Source organism: Xiphias gladius, chromosome 24 (assembly GCF_016859285.1).
Source record: "Xiphias gladius isolate SHS-SW01 ecotype Sanya breed wild chromosome 24, ASM1685928v1, whole genome shotgun sequence".
Lineage (NCBI taxonomy): Eukaryota > Metazoa > Chordata > Actinopteri > Istiophoriformes > Xiphiidae > Xiphias > Xiphias gladius.
In genome coordinates this window covers 20,419,623-20,435,550 of record NC_053423.1, presented here as the reverse complement: position 1 = coordinate 20,435,550, position 15,928 = coordinate 20,419,623, and the positions used below count along the sequence as shown (strand labels likewise).

At 45.6% G+C, this 15,928-nt stretch overlaps 3 protein-coding genes across 3 annotated transcripts; all 3 read left to right on the top strand.

Annotated features, from left to right (window-relative positions):
- Window positions 1-278: 278 nt before the first annotated feature.
- Window positions 279-6,506, top strand: tekt2 (tektin 2 (testicular)). Its single transcript, XM_040121191.1, has 11 exons — window positions 279-463; window positions 1,529-1,691; window positions 1,831-1,956; window positions 2,219-2,424; window positions 2,519-2,662; window positions 2,931-3,045; window positions 3,406-3,513; window positions 3,613-3,756; window positions 3,881-3,960; window positions 4,565-4,820; window positions 4,868-6,506. The coding sequence occupies exons 1-10, from the start codon at window positions 282-284 to the stop codon at window positions 4,764-4,766; spliced, it is 1,470 nt and encodes a 489-aa protein (XP_039977125.1). The 5' UTR covers window positions 279-281; the 3' UTR covers window positions 4,767-4,820; window positions 4,868-6,506.
- Window positions 6,507-8,060: 1,554 nt separating this feature from the next.
- Window positions 8,061-9,062, top strand: LOC120786455 (free fatty acid receptor 3). Its single transcript, XM_040121913.1, has one exon. It carries the CDS (start codon window positions 8,061-8,063, stop codon window positions 9,060-9,062), a length of 1,002 nt encoding a protein of 333 aa, XP_039977847.1.
- Window positions 9,063-12,395: 3,333 nt separating this feature from the next.
- On the top strand, window positions 12,396-13,391 carry LOC120786454 (free fatty acid receptor 3-like). The gene has a single exon (XM_040121912.1). The coding sequence runs from the start codon at window positions 12,396-12,398 to the stop codon at window positions 13,389-13,391; it is 996 nt and encodes a 331-aa protein (XP_039977846.1).
- Window positions 13,392-15,928: the final 2,537 nt, after the last annotated feature.

Genomic DNA, 15,928 nt, shown 5'->3' with positions numbered 1-15,928 from the left:
AAGTCTCCACAGCATGGAAATATAACCACTGGCATGACTAATTCTGATATTACAATAAAACAGAAGCGTGAGCGTTGTTTATTACGGAGGGTGTTTACTTTTCTTTACCTTTTTCACGTTGCCTTGGAAGTCAAACGGAATTTTTTGTGTTCTCTCTTTCCGTATTTTGACCACATTTTGAATGAGGTGCTGTTTGCCGCCTTTAAAAAAAAAACCACAGGAGCATTATACCGTTCTTTACACATTTAAGCTAACCGGACATAACCGTTCCCCGGTGGCCGATGACGCCACGGGATCAACAAAAGACGTCACGGCCGTTGCCATGGCATTTTAATTACGAGAGCGTTACAGGCGAACGTTGTGTGGGCTCGCTGCCCGGAGACGGCACGGGTAACGGTTGCTATAGGAAACCTAGTCCGGATAAACCAGCGCGCGCCGACCACCCGAACGCTCTGAACGGCCGGTGAGTAAAATATGAAGTGGAGAAAGTTCGAAAGGAGATTTCAACTGGTTTCCGCGGTGTTTGACATTCAGCGATTTAATGAAAAAGAAAAAGAAAAACGGCAGCAACGACTAGTTTGACGGGCTTCGGGTTCGGGAAGCAGGCGTACACTTCGCCGCTTTGTCACGAAGCCGTGAAAGTGAAAAAGACCGTGGAACTCAAAACGAGCCATTTTGTGACAACGGTGTTTTCTAGTTGTAATCTGGTTGAAGACGTTGTCGCTTTTTTGAAACTCTCCAATCCATCCTGGGGTTTTCTATTTAAAAAAACAAAAAACAAACAAACTGCCAGTGTTATCTCCTGGTTTAAGTAAAGAAGGTGTCCCTTGTGTCTGCCAGGTTAATATATCTGTCCTTACAAGGTCCATTTACCTGAGGGTTCCTCGACCTTCCCCACTGGATGTGTCCCACTAGCAAACTTCAGACAGCTCATTGAGAGAAAATGCTGCGTTCAAACCCCTATCTATTAAATATACATGAACTGTGCATGTGTGGTATGGTAACACAACACTCACCACTGAGTACCTTTAAAAAAAAAAATGTACAAAAAACTCACAAAATGGAAGTAAAGTGTGTTTAGTGCTTGACTGAATTTCCATCACTGCACTTTGAACATCATCCCCAAATATATCAATTTTGGCGACTTTTCTGGGTCAGTCAGACTTTGCAATGGGTATGATGACTTGATCAGCTCTTTACTATCTTTGAAACAAGCCTATTGTATATGAATTAGGAAACTTGATTGTTAATAATATTTTAAAACAGTTGTTCCTTTAACATATAAAAGTTTCTCAGGTTATTGAATGTAAATAGACTAATAGTTCAGAATTTGCTGCATTATCTCTCACTATTCGTTGGTGTTGCATGATACAGCAGCATCTTAGGACTTGCAGCATATCTGTTGGTTGTTGTGAAACTCAAGGGTATCGATATGCTTCTGCAAGAGTGTCATTGAAAAAAAAAAAATCTCACGCATTCACCTGTACTCGACAAATACAGTGACTGAGATGTGTGCATGTTGCTGCAGCAGGAGGATGTCTGCACTTCCTTCAAAGCCTGGCCTTCACCACAGTGTGTCAGAGTGGCACAGCAACAACCACCAGCTGACTGCCACAGCTCGACATGAGCGACTTGTGTCTAACGCGATCCGACAGGAAGGGAGGTCACTGCGCAGCGAGACCAGCTGCAAGGTGGGTGCCCGGGCGGGAAGCTAAACGGTCAGCGTAGGATAGAGGGTACTCCGTGACATGCAGTTTCCGCAAATACCTTTATTTCTCAACGCTTAATCAAGACCCCACTCAGTCATCTTCTTGCCGCTTTTCTCTGCAGACAACCTGGGATGAGAGTGATACCTCTCGCAGGCTGAGCGACCGGGTTTGGGATGTTGCTCGATGGAAGGAAGCGTTGGAAACCTGCGCACAGAGAGTGGATGAAGAGATGGAGGCTCTGACCCTGGTGAAGTCCAAAAACCATAAAAAAACAACAGAGAGCTTGTTTCATTCTATGTTCATAAAGATACAAATATGTCAGCCTTTTTGAAGTGTCAGACCCATGTATACTTGTGCGTGTGTGTTTCTCTTAGGGTAAGTATCAATATATTTTGAATCATACAATATAAAATTTAAAGTGAAAGTGACTGCCTTTCCACGGGTCAACAACCTGTAGACATACTGAGCTCACAGTGAAGTAACCTCAGCCTTGATGTCTGTTGGGAAAGTCTAAAGAGCAGACAGAGCAGGCCCTGGCCGCGACTGTCCTCCCTCTGGAGGTCAGCGCCGAGTGTCTGACGCTGAGGGAGGGACGACGAGGGTACGAGCTGGTCACCGACCCTGTGGATGAGCAGCTGAAGAAGGAAGTGGCGCTGATCGGAAGAGTGCAGCAAGTTCTGCAGCAGCACATAGACAAGGCCTTTGAACAGCTGTGGTAAGGGGCGCTAGGGTGTGACGTAAAAACTGCACAGGAACCATTTTCTGTTTCTGATTTTTCTCTGACCGTCTTCCTTTGCTCTATTTCCCAGTGTTTTGCGGGAGGCTCGGCATCAGCTGACCGCTGACCTCCAGAACAAGACGGACGCTCTGGACATTGACATGTCCTGCCTGTCACTTTCAATAAAGTCACCTCAGATCTCCCTGAAGACCAACCCAACTCGCATACCGTCAGGGTAACCTTGGGCTGAGGGTGTGCATGAAATAACACACACAGGTAGTTTCTTAGAATTTTACGTCCACTCTGATCGAAAGCCGAAAAAGTGTAAACTCCTAGTCTACTGATTTATGGGATTTGGACCCAAAGCTGCAGGGAAGTTTATATGTATCCGGGTGATACACTTTAAGCAGAATGCAGCAGAATATGCGTGCTTTTTTCAGTTTCCCTGGTTTACGCATGGCTCGTTAGCTAAAGAAATGTCATTGTCGTCCTCATTGTTGTAGCGGCTCCACCCCCCAGGAGTGGGTCCAGTTCACCCAGTATAATGTAGCTCGTGCCCAGCAGGCCATGCAGGTGTCCCAGCAAATGAGGGAGGATGTGAGTCTCACCAGAGCCCAGGTGGGTGTGATGTAACTACACCTGGCCGTATGGTATTTATAGCACAAATACTACATGGCACTTAAGGTGTAAATAAGTTTTGCATTTGCAGAATTGTCCTTTCTGGCAAATCCCAACAATATAGCAACCCAACAACTTTAATACAAACCTTTTTGCAAAATCATTTAGCTCAAGGCTGAATGAAACACAAATATTGATGATTGATTGATGAAGTTTGTTTAATTCATGCTGGTCTCTTTGGTTTTCTTTACCGTCAGAGAATATCATGCACCAATCTTGCTCTTACTTCTTCTGTAGTAAACAGAAGTTGACTGATGTGGCACCTTGCAGCGAATTCTTTCTCTGTCCTCCATTTCTCAGCTGCAGAATGAGTTGGAGACTCAGCAGAGGGCCACGGAGTTTGCTCTACGTAAGCGCAATCACCATGAGGAGCAGGCCCGCGATGAGCTGGAGTGGCAAATAAGAAAAGTAAGACATCTAACAGCTTATAATGCCAGGTATTTATCTTTTTTACTACAGGTTGGGCCTTTTTGAGATTAAACACATGGTGTTTCTGATTGTCTGCAGACTGAAGGTGAAATGACAGAAATGGAGAGCGACATCCACGGGCTGGATGCAGATCTGCAGGCAAAGATGGCCTCCCTGAAACTGGCTCACACCAGACTGGAGAACAGGACCAACAGGCCTGGCATGGACCTCTGCAGAGACGAGGTACGTGAAAGCATATAATTTATTATATCAAATACAGATTATTAGCAGGAGCAGTGGAGGTGTTTTAATAGAGACTACGAGAAGCTACGTCCTGATTGATCTCTTCTTTCCTGTTTGTTTGCAGGTTCAACGCGGCCTCGTTAATGAAGTCCATCAGCTGGAGGCCACAATCACGGCTCTGAAACAAAAGCTGTCTGAGGCGCAGTGAGTCTTGTTTTGTTACTATGATGACAAAGTGGAGCTAATAATATATCCACATTTTTGCTTACCTGTTAGTCACCAAAAAAAAGAAAAGAAAAAAAAGTTTCTTTTAGCTAATCAACGTTGCAGATACAGGAAACTTCATATTTAGCATCAACAGACACAAAAATGATAAAGTAACATTCAGTCATTCAGGGATTATACAGCGCAATCAGAAAGTATTCAGACCCCTTCACATTTTGTTATGTTGCAGCCTTATGCCAAAATCATTTAAATTCATTTTTCCCTCATCAAAACGCGAAAAAGTGAAGGGGTCTGAATACTTTCTTAATGCACTGCAGCTCTTAAAAAATACATCTCTGTATCTGTTAAAAATAAATCAAACAAAGGAGAAAATACACATTCAGGAATGTTGTCTTTGCTCTGCAGTACGTACTGTACATGGCAACGTTTTAAACCCAGCTAATTAAACTGATAAGACGTCACCGAAGTGACTATCAGAAATAATTCCAAATAGAGCATACTCACCTACAGATCAAAAGAAGCCAGGAGGGAAAGAAATCAGTCTCAAACTTTCTTGTATTCAACCCTTCCGCTCTTCACTCAGACACTCTCTGCAGAAGATGAAGCTCCATCATGCCCGCATGCTGCAGGATCTTTCCAGAAAACGGGAAGCTTTATCTCTGGAACAACGAAGCATGAACACCCGCACACGCCTTACATCGGCCTCGAGCGCCGGCAAAACCCCGCCGCTGCCGGTCCCACTCGCAAACTCCAGTGGGAGGAGCAACCTGCGGCTGCTGGCTTAGTAAGAAGACGGTATCTGTGTTTTTTGGAGGGGAGGCATCTAATTAAACAAATATATTAGGACGATTAATTCATTTTTAGCTTTGGCATTATGTTTTAAACAATCGGCAAGCAATGGACATCACCAAAATGTTCTGTCCATACTTAAAATACATTCAATTTTGAGGTCTGAGCGTAGTAAATAAAATGAAAAAATGAATTAGTCATCTCAGGTAGTTGCTGAAAAACAAACCACCTTCCTGTATTTTATTTTTTTATTTCAACAAGAATCAACGTCCTCTTGCTAAAATATTCCTGACCTGTCAACACCCTTTTTTTGTGTGGGTAATTTGCTTTTAGTTGTCATTAATTATGGACATTATTTGTGTTTGTTTAACTTTTACAAGAAATTACGCACATAATCTGGCCTCGATTAAACATTTACTGATCAAGATATTTATGGCATCTGAATGTATTTATGTATGTTGTGTTTTTTTTTTAAATTTATTGATTAAATCCAAAAATTCACTAGTGAAAGAGCTCACGTTCATGTATGGTAGGGTCTTTACTTTTATCGACCATTAGCTTTAATGGCTTTGTTTGGCCTCATTTTATTGTTTGATCAACTGACTCTGTTTGGACCATGAAGGCGATGATAATGACGTGAACTTTGACTCATACAGTATACACGGTTTAGATAAAAAATCTGGTAAACAGGCACTAAACAGGGTCCCTAAGACAATAAACCCTCGTAGCTCCCACCTGCCTCAGCAGTAATGTCTTCAAATGGACGTGTTTGTGTCAGTTGCTGCTTTTTATGAGGATGTGGAGATAGAGAGGCCTGTTTTAAAAAAAATGCTTGGCCCCTGTCTCATCTGAGATCTTGTCTGTTTAGAAAAATGTCTCTGATCATCAGTTGTCACAACACCGTCAGTAAATCATAGTATACTACTCTCTGTTTCCATATTGAGATCAGACAAGGCTGAGACCGCATCTGCCAATTAGCATTTGTTGGTATTGCTTTATTTTATGCACATGTTGTTGCTTATCATTTCCTAATCCCCAATTTCCCAAATTTCCCCAAATGAAATTCACCAGTCATTTATTATTGCACTGTAAAATATAACATGTTGTTCTCAACTTAAAAATATGAGTGAAAGGTCTGCCTTAACATTTTTGGTTAAATCAAGAAATGTTATCCTGATTAAATAGTGCTTGTTGTGTATACCGTTGCCTTAGTTTGGTTGATTTAGATTTGTTCATTTGTTGAACGGCCTGGCTGGTTGTTTGAACTTGAAAATTTAAGTCAGCTCCATTAAAATTGCATGTGCTGTGAGCCTTTGTCTTCGTTTATTTGATTTATATTTGTGTATTTATTTAAGTCCTTACGTAGTTCTTTTGTGGCCTGTTGTGTAAAGTTTGTCTTGAATCATTTTCTCGGTTTGAGATAGTTTGAAGAGTTTTTCGTTTAACTTGAGGAGCTCAAAGCAACAAAAAAGAGGCCTCTCGGGAGAGTTTTAACTCTCAAGCAGCACATTCTGCTAAAGTCTGCAGATATACTCGTTTTTTTCCTTTAAAGGCTTCAATTAATGAGTAGAGCAGTTGATTTCAAATCAGAAGACCCCATTTTAGAACAACTCATGTTAATAAGTTCTGAGGCGATCTGAAAATAAAAACTAGAAATTTAAAGTCGAACCTGGACTGCTGTGCATAACAGCCTGAGAGACTCCAGGTTATATACATCATTATTTCTTGGAAACTTTGCCAAAATAAAGCGATACCCATTTGTTTCACCGAACCGTGTGTGTGTGTGTGTGTGTGTGTGTGTGTGTGTGTGTGTGTGTGAACTCAGTGTGAACCTTAGGAAATGGATCAAGACACATTGCAACAAGCCACAAGAGGACTGGCTACCTGCCAAGACTCTAGGACCCTAAGTGTTAATAAAAACAAAATTTGATTAAAGTTAAGTTGCTGTTGTGCACTAGATGAATCAAACAGGTCTGGCTCTTGCTCGGTATTTCAGCAAATAAGTTCAGTCGTGAATTTAGGAGCGATAAGAATGACAGAGAGCACAGGGGGATTCTTGCCCTTTTTCAACTTGACCAAAATTAATCACTGAGACATCCTACAAATGTCCTAAAAAGCCATAGTTTTTGTTCTTGACATCTTCGCTTGGACTATGGCCCTATGTTGGAAATACTCCCTGCGACCCACTGAGTCTGCCTGGAAAACACAACAGAGAAAAGATAAGAGACGTAGATAAAGGCTGCGCTAATATCACTTTCACTTCAAGTAATAAATAAGATAAATATGTCGAAATTACTTTGCAAACATTCATGGCAAGGTATCAGAAAACTAGACATTGCATGCATTTGTTTGGAAAATTGGACCCACAGCCTAATCAAACAACTAGCATCCTTGTTTTGAACTGACTCAGGCCTTTTCTTGGAAACACATTTCTTGGTATCTGTCGTTCTGCTCTAATAAAATGCCTCTGCAACAACTCATGGTGATTTTCTGCTCCATTTTCTTCACCAAAAGCCTTTTGCATGACACACCCACTCTTCTTTCACACTCACTTTTACACACACACATACACAAACTAACCATAAAACTGTGCCACATGCCACAAACATGTCACTGTTCCCCAAAGCGCAGACCATCCTCTCCTCGCATTGACCGTCAACTTCAGCACATTTATGACTTTACCGCCCGGCCCTCCAGTTCATTTAGACAGCCCTGGCTTCAAGGGGATGGCCATGTGCTTCCTGACACTCTGAATTATTCTGAATCATTTCATTTAAGGGCCCAGATGCTACTTGTCTGTCGCCCTCCACTGCAAAGGCAATTAAGGCAGCCTGGTGCCTGCTAAATGCCCCCTACTTCTGCCTGAGTGGATGCATCTCCTTATCTGCATCTCTGTCATGATGCCGGCCATGTGCACCTCGCCCCCTTCATGCCCACATGCATCAGCGCCAATGTGTCCCACCCCTTTTTTTTTTTTTTTTTTTGCCATCACCTGTCTCAGAGATGTTGTCTCTGTTGTCAGAGTCGACTCTGACCATGACGGAGAACGAATCCAGGCTCTACAGCAGCTCGATTACCAGCTTGGGAAAGATCTTCGCTGCTCTTATTGGAGAATCTGTCTTTCGAACGACGTGGTTTTATAAATGGAGCGAACAAGGATGCAGTTTGTTTGCTCGTCTTAGTTGAGACCTTCTTGTCAGTTATCTTTGTCATGGTAAACTGGAGGAGGTGCTACCTTTTTGGCGGACTTCCTGTGCCTCTCAGCAGTAGCTCTGTCCCAAACTGAAGCGATGCACGTGACTCTCCAGGACTGCGTCGCCCTCTCTGTCTACACCTTCACCTTTCTGCTGGGCCTTCCATCCAACCTGCTGGTCCTCTTCGTGTACGTGCGCAAGTCCCTCAAGCGCGGCGCCACACCCAACGTGGTCTACGCCCTCAACCTGTGCTTGGCCAACCTCGTGCTCGTGGCCTGGCTGCCCGTCAAGGCTCTGGAGACTTTGCTTCAGGGCTGGAGGCTGCCAACACCCCTCTGCCCCGTCTACAGCTTCTTCCTCTTCTCCTCGTTATACGGCAGCTGCCTCTTCATCACTGCCGTGACGGTGGGCCGTTACCTCAGCATCGCATTCCCGATTATCTACAAGAGATACCGCCGTGCTCGGATCTCCTGCTTCATCAGCGCTGCCCTTTGGGCACTGGTGGTGCTACACCTCAGCTTTGCCCTGGTGGCTGAAGGAGGCGCTCACTTTGTCTCCGTCAAGGATCACACCTCAGCTTGCTATGACAATTTCAACGCTTCCCAGCTGGCTGTTCTGCTGCCTCTGCGCCTGGAGATGGCCATCAGCCTGTTTCTTTTGCCTCTGCTTGTGACGTCCTTCTGCACGTTGCGCTGCGTTACCCTGGTGTGGCGCTCAAATTTGCCCCCTATGGGGAAGAGAAGAGTCCTGACTGTCGCACTCTCCACGCTTGCCGTGTTTGTGGTGTGCTACGCGCCCTACAACGCCTCGCACATTGCCGGGTTTGTGTTGGAGAAGAACCTTGAGTGGAGGACATACGCTATGATGACGAGCTCCTGTAACGTTTTCCTGGAGCCCGTGGTCATGCTGATGCTGTCGCCGGCAGTGTCGAGGGGCATCGTGGGAAGAATCTGTGGGCGGCAAAGTCGGCTCAGTCGGAGTGAGGGTTGTCGGCATCGCTGTAATACCGCCAGCGGTGTTGCCAATGTCAGGGCACCACCTACACTGTCCGAGAAGACCCAGGCGGGGGCCGAGGTGACTAAGGTCAGTCAGGAGTGAGGTCACAGTGGCTGGGGACTTCAGAGATTCTGGGAAAAGCCATCATGACAAATCCACAAGGAGAAATAGGATAAAAAACATTCATGGACAGTCTGATCACCACTGCTCTCTGGCTAGATCCAGTATACTTCCTCCCTACAGATGAGCCAACAAATAATCTAGATAATATCTCCATGTAAATCATTTCAAGACAGAGTGATTCGGTCAAAGCTACATCACATTGTGTCATCCGGCTGCAGCTTCCCCTTTTCTCGTTAGATGTAATGTTTCTAAAGAAAAAAAAGTTGATGACAAATGCTGTTTTGCAAGCCTGACCACAAGTGTGGAGTACTCATGTATCCCGTGTTATGTTGGTGTTTCTGCAGACGATAGGAAGGCGGACGGGAATGGTCTAATGTGCTGCAACTGTCTTTGGTATGGAAGAGGGGTTCTTTGTCAGACTCCATCATTTTAACATGGCTCCGTTGGTGACTGTTCCGAGCTGCAACAAGGGAAACACTTCGAAAATATGTCATTTTTTCCCCCTTTGGGAAGTGTTTCAAATGTTAGAAGGCACGGCACAGGGACAGGCCGACATGTGAACAGAGTTTTCTCACAGATGGACCTGATATCATAATTATGGCCTTTGTGTTTCGTTGGCAGGGCTCTGCCTCACTTTTACGGTTCACTGGCACTGAGTCGAAATGTACTCGGCGGGACTGAGTCTGCTGAGGTGTAAAGGCTTATCAGCGATCTGAAGTTTGAAATGAACTCTACACGTCGGTAAATGTCTGTTCGTGCATTAATTTGACTGATTGGTTTCTGAACATATTAAGTAGCCGCCATACTTTTGTAAGATGTTCTACAACGACCTTCGAAATAAATTATGATTTCTCCAAGTTTGTCGTGTGTGGTTACACGTCTTTTAAGAATGAGGACAAAAATGTGGAATACCTTCGGGTTTACTGAACTTCCTGTTGGCGCCAACGCACAGCTGGAAGATCAAGATCAGTGACAGCCAACAGCCAGTTCTGGAAATAAGAACCAGAATACAATGTGAGAAGTTTTCATAGTTGAGTGTGTAATTGTGATGGAGAGTTACAAGAAAAACAATCCAAATCATTTTCATCCTGGAATGGGCAGCTGACAGTATATCTAAGTAAACACTCAGTTGGCAGTTTATCAGGTGCAGGAAGAAATTTCATGAGGTTTTTGTTTAAACCTCTTTTAGAGAGCTGTTTATTCATAGTTTATGATCATTACAGAGACCGATGTTTCAAATGAATGCTACATTAAGACACGTTAACGGCGGTGTGTGTGTGTGTGTGTGTGTGTGTGTGTGTGTGTGTGTGTTTTTCAGCCTTCCCTCGTTGATAAAAACGCTGGTAGAAAACGGGGGGAGCACAGTAACAGAAACACCCGTTGGTGTAACGCAGTACAATTCAGCAACTCATGTGTTACGAGCCAAATGACACCTATAAACTTTTTTTATAAACGCAGGAACCGCTTAATAGACGTGTGTGATCTTAACGTGTCTTTAATGTTCCACCTTCTCCTTGAGAAGGTCGTCGTGCAGACGTGCGGTACAGAGAGGGGGCCGCCGGCAGGGACGGAGATAGAAGACTGACCCGGCCTGAGACCACGGCGGAGCCGGGCCAAATCACACGGGCCCGCGGGCTGAGCCCACCTGTGCCCTCAGGCAGCTTGGTTCTCTCTGGCCGAGACTCCGACCGGTGCCAAAACTGGAGACCATGTCACCGTGATAAGTCACAGATGTCGAGGTGAGCCGGCTCGTCTCCAATCAGTCTTCTGTTCTACTGTGAATAACACGTACTAACCATCGATGCAGCTGTTGATGCCAATTTGAAGTTTTCCGTCATTTATTTTGGTGTATCGCTGTAAAATAAGATTTCATGCATGGTTATTAAATTGCCAAGACTTCGGGGTCATTTAAGGACCTTCGCCACTGAACGTGTTTTAACGTTTTTCCCAATAAATCAAGCACATTCACAGCCCCCTTGATTACTTGGAATTGTATTTCTAATTGTTTTTTCTTTGTTTTATTTTTGAATTCAGAATCTCCATTAATAAAACACATAATTTCTTCTGCATAATCTTCTTAAGTTGGATCAAATGACAGATTCTTGTAAATGATTAAGGCTCCAGCACATCATTTCAAACTCATCTGTAAATAAAAGTAACAACGGAAGGTGTAGCCTCCCCTTTTAAATCCTTCTGCATATTTCCTTAAGCATTGTTGTGAATGTAAAATAAAAGTTGCCATTTTTTCTATGAGACCCTGGAGAGTGAACATGTAATTTTGAGTTTCCCGCCCTCTGGTGGGCGCTGCAGAGAGATAAAGCCTCCATCCTCCACTAGACGCCGTAACTAATGCCGCCTTCCCTTTGCCACGGGGCCTTTCACCCAAGAAGTTAATGCAACACTTTTGCCCCGACATCACCCACGAGCTTTTGAGCAGTTGCCGGGAGATGATGTTTGGAGAGCGTGGGCAACAGAGATTGCGTCCAGGCGCTTATTAAATTTCCGCTATCGAAGGCGAGATAGCAGGCATTCAGTGGGACAGGCACATTGAGTGCAGCCTCTGCGATTTGATCAAACAGTCCTGCTTCCAGGAGGCGAAGCACGATGCAGGAGGGCTCCCGCACCAGAGAGGACAGCCGCACAGGGATGGAGAGCCTGGTTTTTCAAGTTTGACAGAGGTCAGTCAGTCACACTTTTAATAATTGACTGATTAAAGGACATATTTTACTTCCGTCCAGCAGCATTTATGGACAGAGAGACGTTTGGCACTTTTTTTTAGTGTAGCCATGGGTACTTAAGAGGATAAGTCTGGTGATATTCCATATTTTTCTTATTGGCAGCAAATCCCATGAAAAAGAGAATTTATCCTGCTAGCAATCATTGTCTGTGTATCCAAAGTCTGATATAGCTCGTTCCTCTGTGTTTCAACGTGTCGCTGGGTGACATGTTCCTTCATTTATTTGTTTATTTTTGAGTGGATTACATATCGTATGAAAGAAAAAAAAGTATACATTTGTGTCCTGTTTTTAAAGATTTACCTTTTTAATTAGTGAGCCCAACTCAGCTTGGGGCTGAGTGCTGCACACAGGGTTGGAGGCAGATCTTTTCATGGTATTTGTTGATAGTCAGAAAAAGTATAGACTGGACCGTGACTGAAAATGAGGCCGAACTTTAGAAATTCCTGATAGTTATTAATCCTCCAAAGAGGAGAAGTCTGTCGAAAACTGTGTCAACTATTCAGCTTTGCTTCAAGTCGTTGCTTTTCTTTCGCCCAGTGCCCAAGAGAGTCCGTCCCAGCCGTGAGCAGCCACCATGCTGTGCAGTCGCCTGTTGCTTTCCGTCTACATCCTCACTTTCCTGATGGGGGTCCCTGCCAACATCCTGGCATTCTGTACCTTCTGCCACAAGGTGCACCGCAAGGCAACCCCCATAGACATACTCCTCCTTAACCTCACCATCTCCGACCTCATCTTCCTGGCTTTCCTGCCATTTAAAATGAAGGAGGCCTCAGACGACATGGCCTGGATGCTGCCCTTTCCCCTGTGCCCCTTCACTGGTTTCCTGTTCTACGTCACCATCTACAACAGCACGCTGCTCCTCACGGCCGTGAGTGTGGAGCGATACCTGGGGGTCGCCTACCCCCTCAGGTACGCGCTGTGTCGCAGGCCCCGCTACGCCGTGCTGGCCAGCGTCCTGTTCTGGCTGGTGACCTCTCTGAACCTCAGCATCGTCTACATCATACCGTACTCCCAGTGGAGCAAAGGGGCGGACGGTGACAACAGCAACGGCAGCACCGCCAGCGGCCCCGCTCCGCCTCCACCCACCTGCTACCTGAATTTCACCGAGGAAGAGCTCCGAATCGTGCTGCCGGTCCGCCTGGAGCTCTTCCTCGTCCTCTTCTGCATCCCCTTCTTCATCTGCTGCTTTTGCTACGTCAACTTCATCCTCATCCTCTCTCGCCTTCCAAACATCGGCAGGCGGCGGAGGCTGCGGGCCATAGGCCTGGCGCTTGGCACGCTGATTGTATTCGCCGTCTGTTTTGTGCCGTACAACGCCTCCCACGTGGTGGGCTTTGTCCGTAAGGAGAGCGAGGAGTGGAGGAACGTGGCCTTGCTCTCCAGCACCTTCAACGCCTGCCTGGATCCATTCATCTTCTACTTCTCCTCAGCAGCGGTCAGGAGCATGCTAAATCACTGCTTCAGGGGCATCGTGGCAAAGCTGCACATTCTGAGGTGTGGAGGGGCTCCTCGCTGTCCTCGGCGGAGACCCCCCGAGACTGAAAAGTACAAGGAGCCAGCCCCTCGTTGAAAGAAGAAGTTGTACGTGTAAATGCTCTTTTAAGGGAGTGTTCTTTTATTTAACGCAAAAACAAAAAAAAAACAAAAACAAAAAAAGAGACAAAATGAAATGAGATGAAGAGCCGGGAATTGTTATTCCACTCTCACCAATCAAGAGGCGATAATAGATGATTTGAAAAATGTTGTGTCATGGATCATTCTGTAAAAAAAAAAAAAAAAAAAAGTTGTTATGAGTGTCTCATGAGTTTTGAAGATGTAAAACCAGCTGAGTTAAAGTCACTGATCTCGACCAAACAAGTTCGCTAAACCCGAGGCATTAGGTTGAATGCACCGCCGTCGGCCACGCTGGCAAACTTTGCTCTCCGTTTACATTTCCCTCCTCATTGGACACGGAGGGCTGTAGCTGCTGGAGCTGTTTGCCACCGGTGACAGGGCCAAGACGCCCTGCGAGGCTACTCTCGGTCACTCTAATGTGTCCGAAGTGCACGGGAGTAGGGACTGAATTCACGACGGTTCGCCTTGTTTTCGTTATCACGAGAAGAAACAACCGGTCTCTGCCGCCTTATATAGCTCTCCGTTCTCAGAGAGCCGGGGTTACTGTTGTAACCAGATGTTCCACGGTAACCAACGCGCTGATTTTTTTTTTTTTTTAACCTTAAAGGTGCTGCCCTCCGCCTGACCTCTGGGCGTAGATGAAGCAGGAAACTGTCCCATCGGGGCACGAACGTACAGCGTCCCAATTAAACAACCTTCTCCGTGGCCCAGGGAACGACCAGGACACTGTTTAATCAAAGATGAGTGTTTTATAGGAGCGTGGGATAAAGCAATTAAAAACCAGGGGGAAGTTGGGCTTACATGTACAGGAAGCGGCGACTGAACCGCCGCCAAGTTGATTCGGGGTTATGAGCGCGGACAGACGAAAGTGTAAACACAGAGATTACACAGCGCCGTGGCGAAGCGCTGTTATAAAGCCCGTCTCCTTCTGTCCTGAGGGGACTTCAAACAGGGAGGGACTGATAACCGCCCTTTGGTCCATTTCCTGTCAGCAATAACGGCCGCACGCCTCCTGCGCAGGTGGCGTGCATGTGCACACATGATAACGTCCCTTTATATAGCGTCCTGTCGTATACTGCTCCGGCGGTGTGCACCCGCAAATTTATTAAAAAAAAAAGAAAAAAAAAAAAACGTTGTTATGAGTGTCTCATGAGTTTTGAAGATGTAAAACCAGCTGAGTTAAAGTCACTGATCTCGACCAAACAAGTTCGCTAAACCCGAGGCATTAGGTTGAATGCACCGCCGTCGGCCACGCTGGCAAACTTTGCTCTCCGTCTACATTTCCCTCCTCATTGGACACGGAGGGCTGTAGCTGCTGGAGCCGTTTGCCACCGGTGACAGGGCCAAGACGCCCTGCGAGGCTACTCTCGGTCACTCTAATGTGTCCGAAGTGCACGGGAGTAGGGACTGAATTCACGACGGTTCGCCTTGTTTTCGTTATCACGAGAAGAAACAACCGGTCTCTGCCGCCTTATATAGCTCTCCGTTCTCAGAGAGCCGGGGTTACTGTTGTAACCAGATGTTCCACGGTAACCAACGCGCTGATTTTTTTTTTTTTTTAACCTTAAAGGTGCTGCCCTCCGCCTGACCTCTGGGCGTAGATGAAGCAGGAAACTGTCCCATCGGGCACGAACGCGACAGCGCCCCAATTAAACAACCTTCTCCGTGGCCCAGGGAACGACCAGGACACTGTTTAATCAAAGATGAGTGTTTTATAGGAGCGTGGGATAAAGCAATTAAAAACCAGGGGGAAGTTGGGCTTACATGTACAGGAAGCGGCGACTGAACCGCCGCCAAGTTGATTCGGGGTTATGAGCGCGGACAGACGAAAGTGTAAACACAGAGATTACACAGCGCCGTGGCGAAGCGCTGTTATAAAGCCCGTCTCCTTCTGTCCTGAGGGGACTTCAAACAGGGAGGGACTGATAACCGCCCTTTGGTCCATTTCCTGTCAGCAATAACGGCCGCACGCCTCCTGCGCAGGTGGCGTGCATGTGCACACATGATAACGTCCCTTTATATAGCGTCCTGTCGTATACTGCTCCGGCGGTGTGCACCCGCAAATTTATTAAAAAAAAAAAAAAGTTGAATAAAGTCTGTCTGATCCGCTCGTGGATCCCCGGCGGGGAAAAGGCGGGAACGTGGGCTGCAGCTGATTTTGTTTCGGTGTGGTGTGATATACGAGAGAGAAATTATACTGGGGTTCTTTTTTTTTTTTTTTTTGTTTATGTAGGCTTATCGCCTTCCAGTAGGACCATATCACGATACACAGTTCAACGTGCAACACTTTATCTGTGGGTCCTACAAGTTTCCTAATCATTTCTGAAAAGCAACTTTGAGGTAAATGTCATTTCCAAGCACGGTTAATGGAAAAAGGGGCCATTTAATTTGGTACCAACAATCTGTACACTTTGAATTATTTCCTATTAACATTACATATTTAAGTGTTGAGAACTGCAAACCCTCCTTCACCAAAGCGACATCTTTCACTCT

Excerpts from the sequence above, each read along its gene's own strand:
- tekt2 (XM_040121191.1), top strand. The coding sequence starts at position 282 with ATGACGCCACGGGATCAACAAAAGACGTCACGGCCGTTGCCATGGCAT. Across the intron at positions 2,663-2,930 it reads CCAACTCGCATACCGTCAGG|CGGCTCCACCCCCCAGGAGT; the intron begins GTAACCTTGGGC and ends TCATTGTTGTAG. Across the intron at positions 3,046-3,405 it reads TGAGTCTCACCAGAGCCCAG|CTGCAGAATGAGTTGGAGAC; the intron begins GTGGGTGTGATG and ends TCCATTTCTCAG.
- LOC120786455 (XM_040121913.1), top strand. The coding sequence starts at position 8,061 with ATGCACGTGACTCTCCAGGACTGCGTCGCCCTCTCTGTCTACACCTTC.
- LOC120786454 (XM_040121912.1), top strand. The coding sequence starts at position 12,396 with ATGCTGTGCAGTCGCCTGTTGCTTTCCGTCTACATCCTCACTTTCCTG.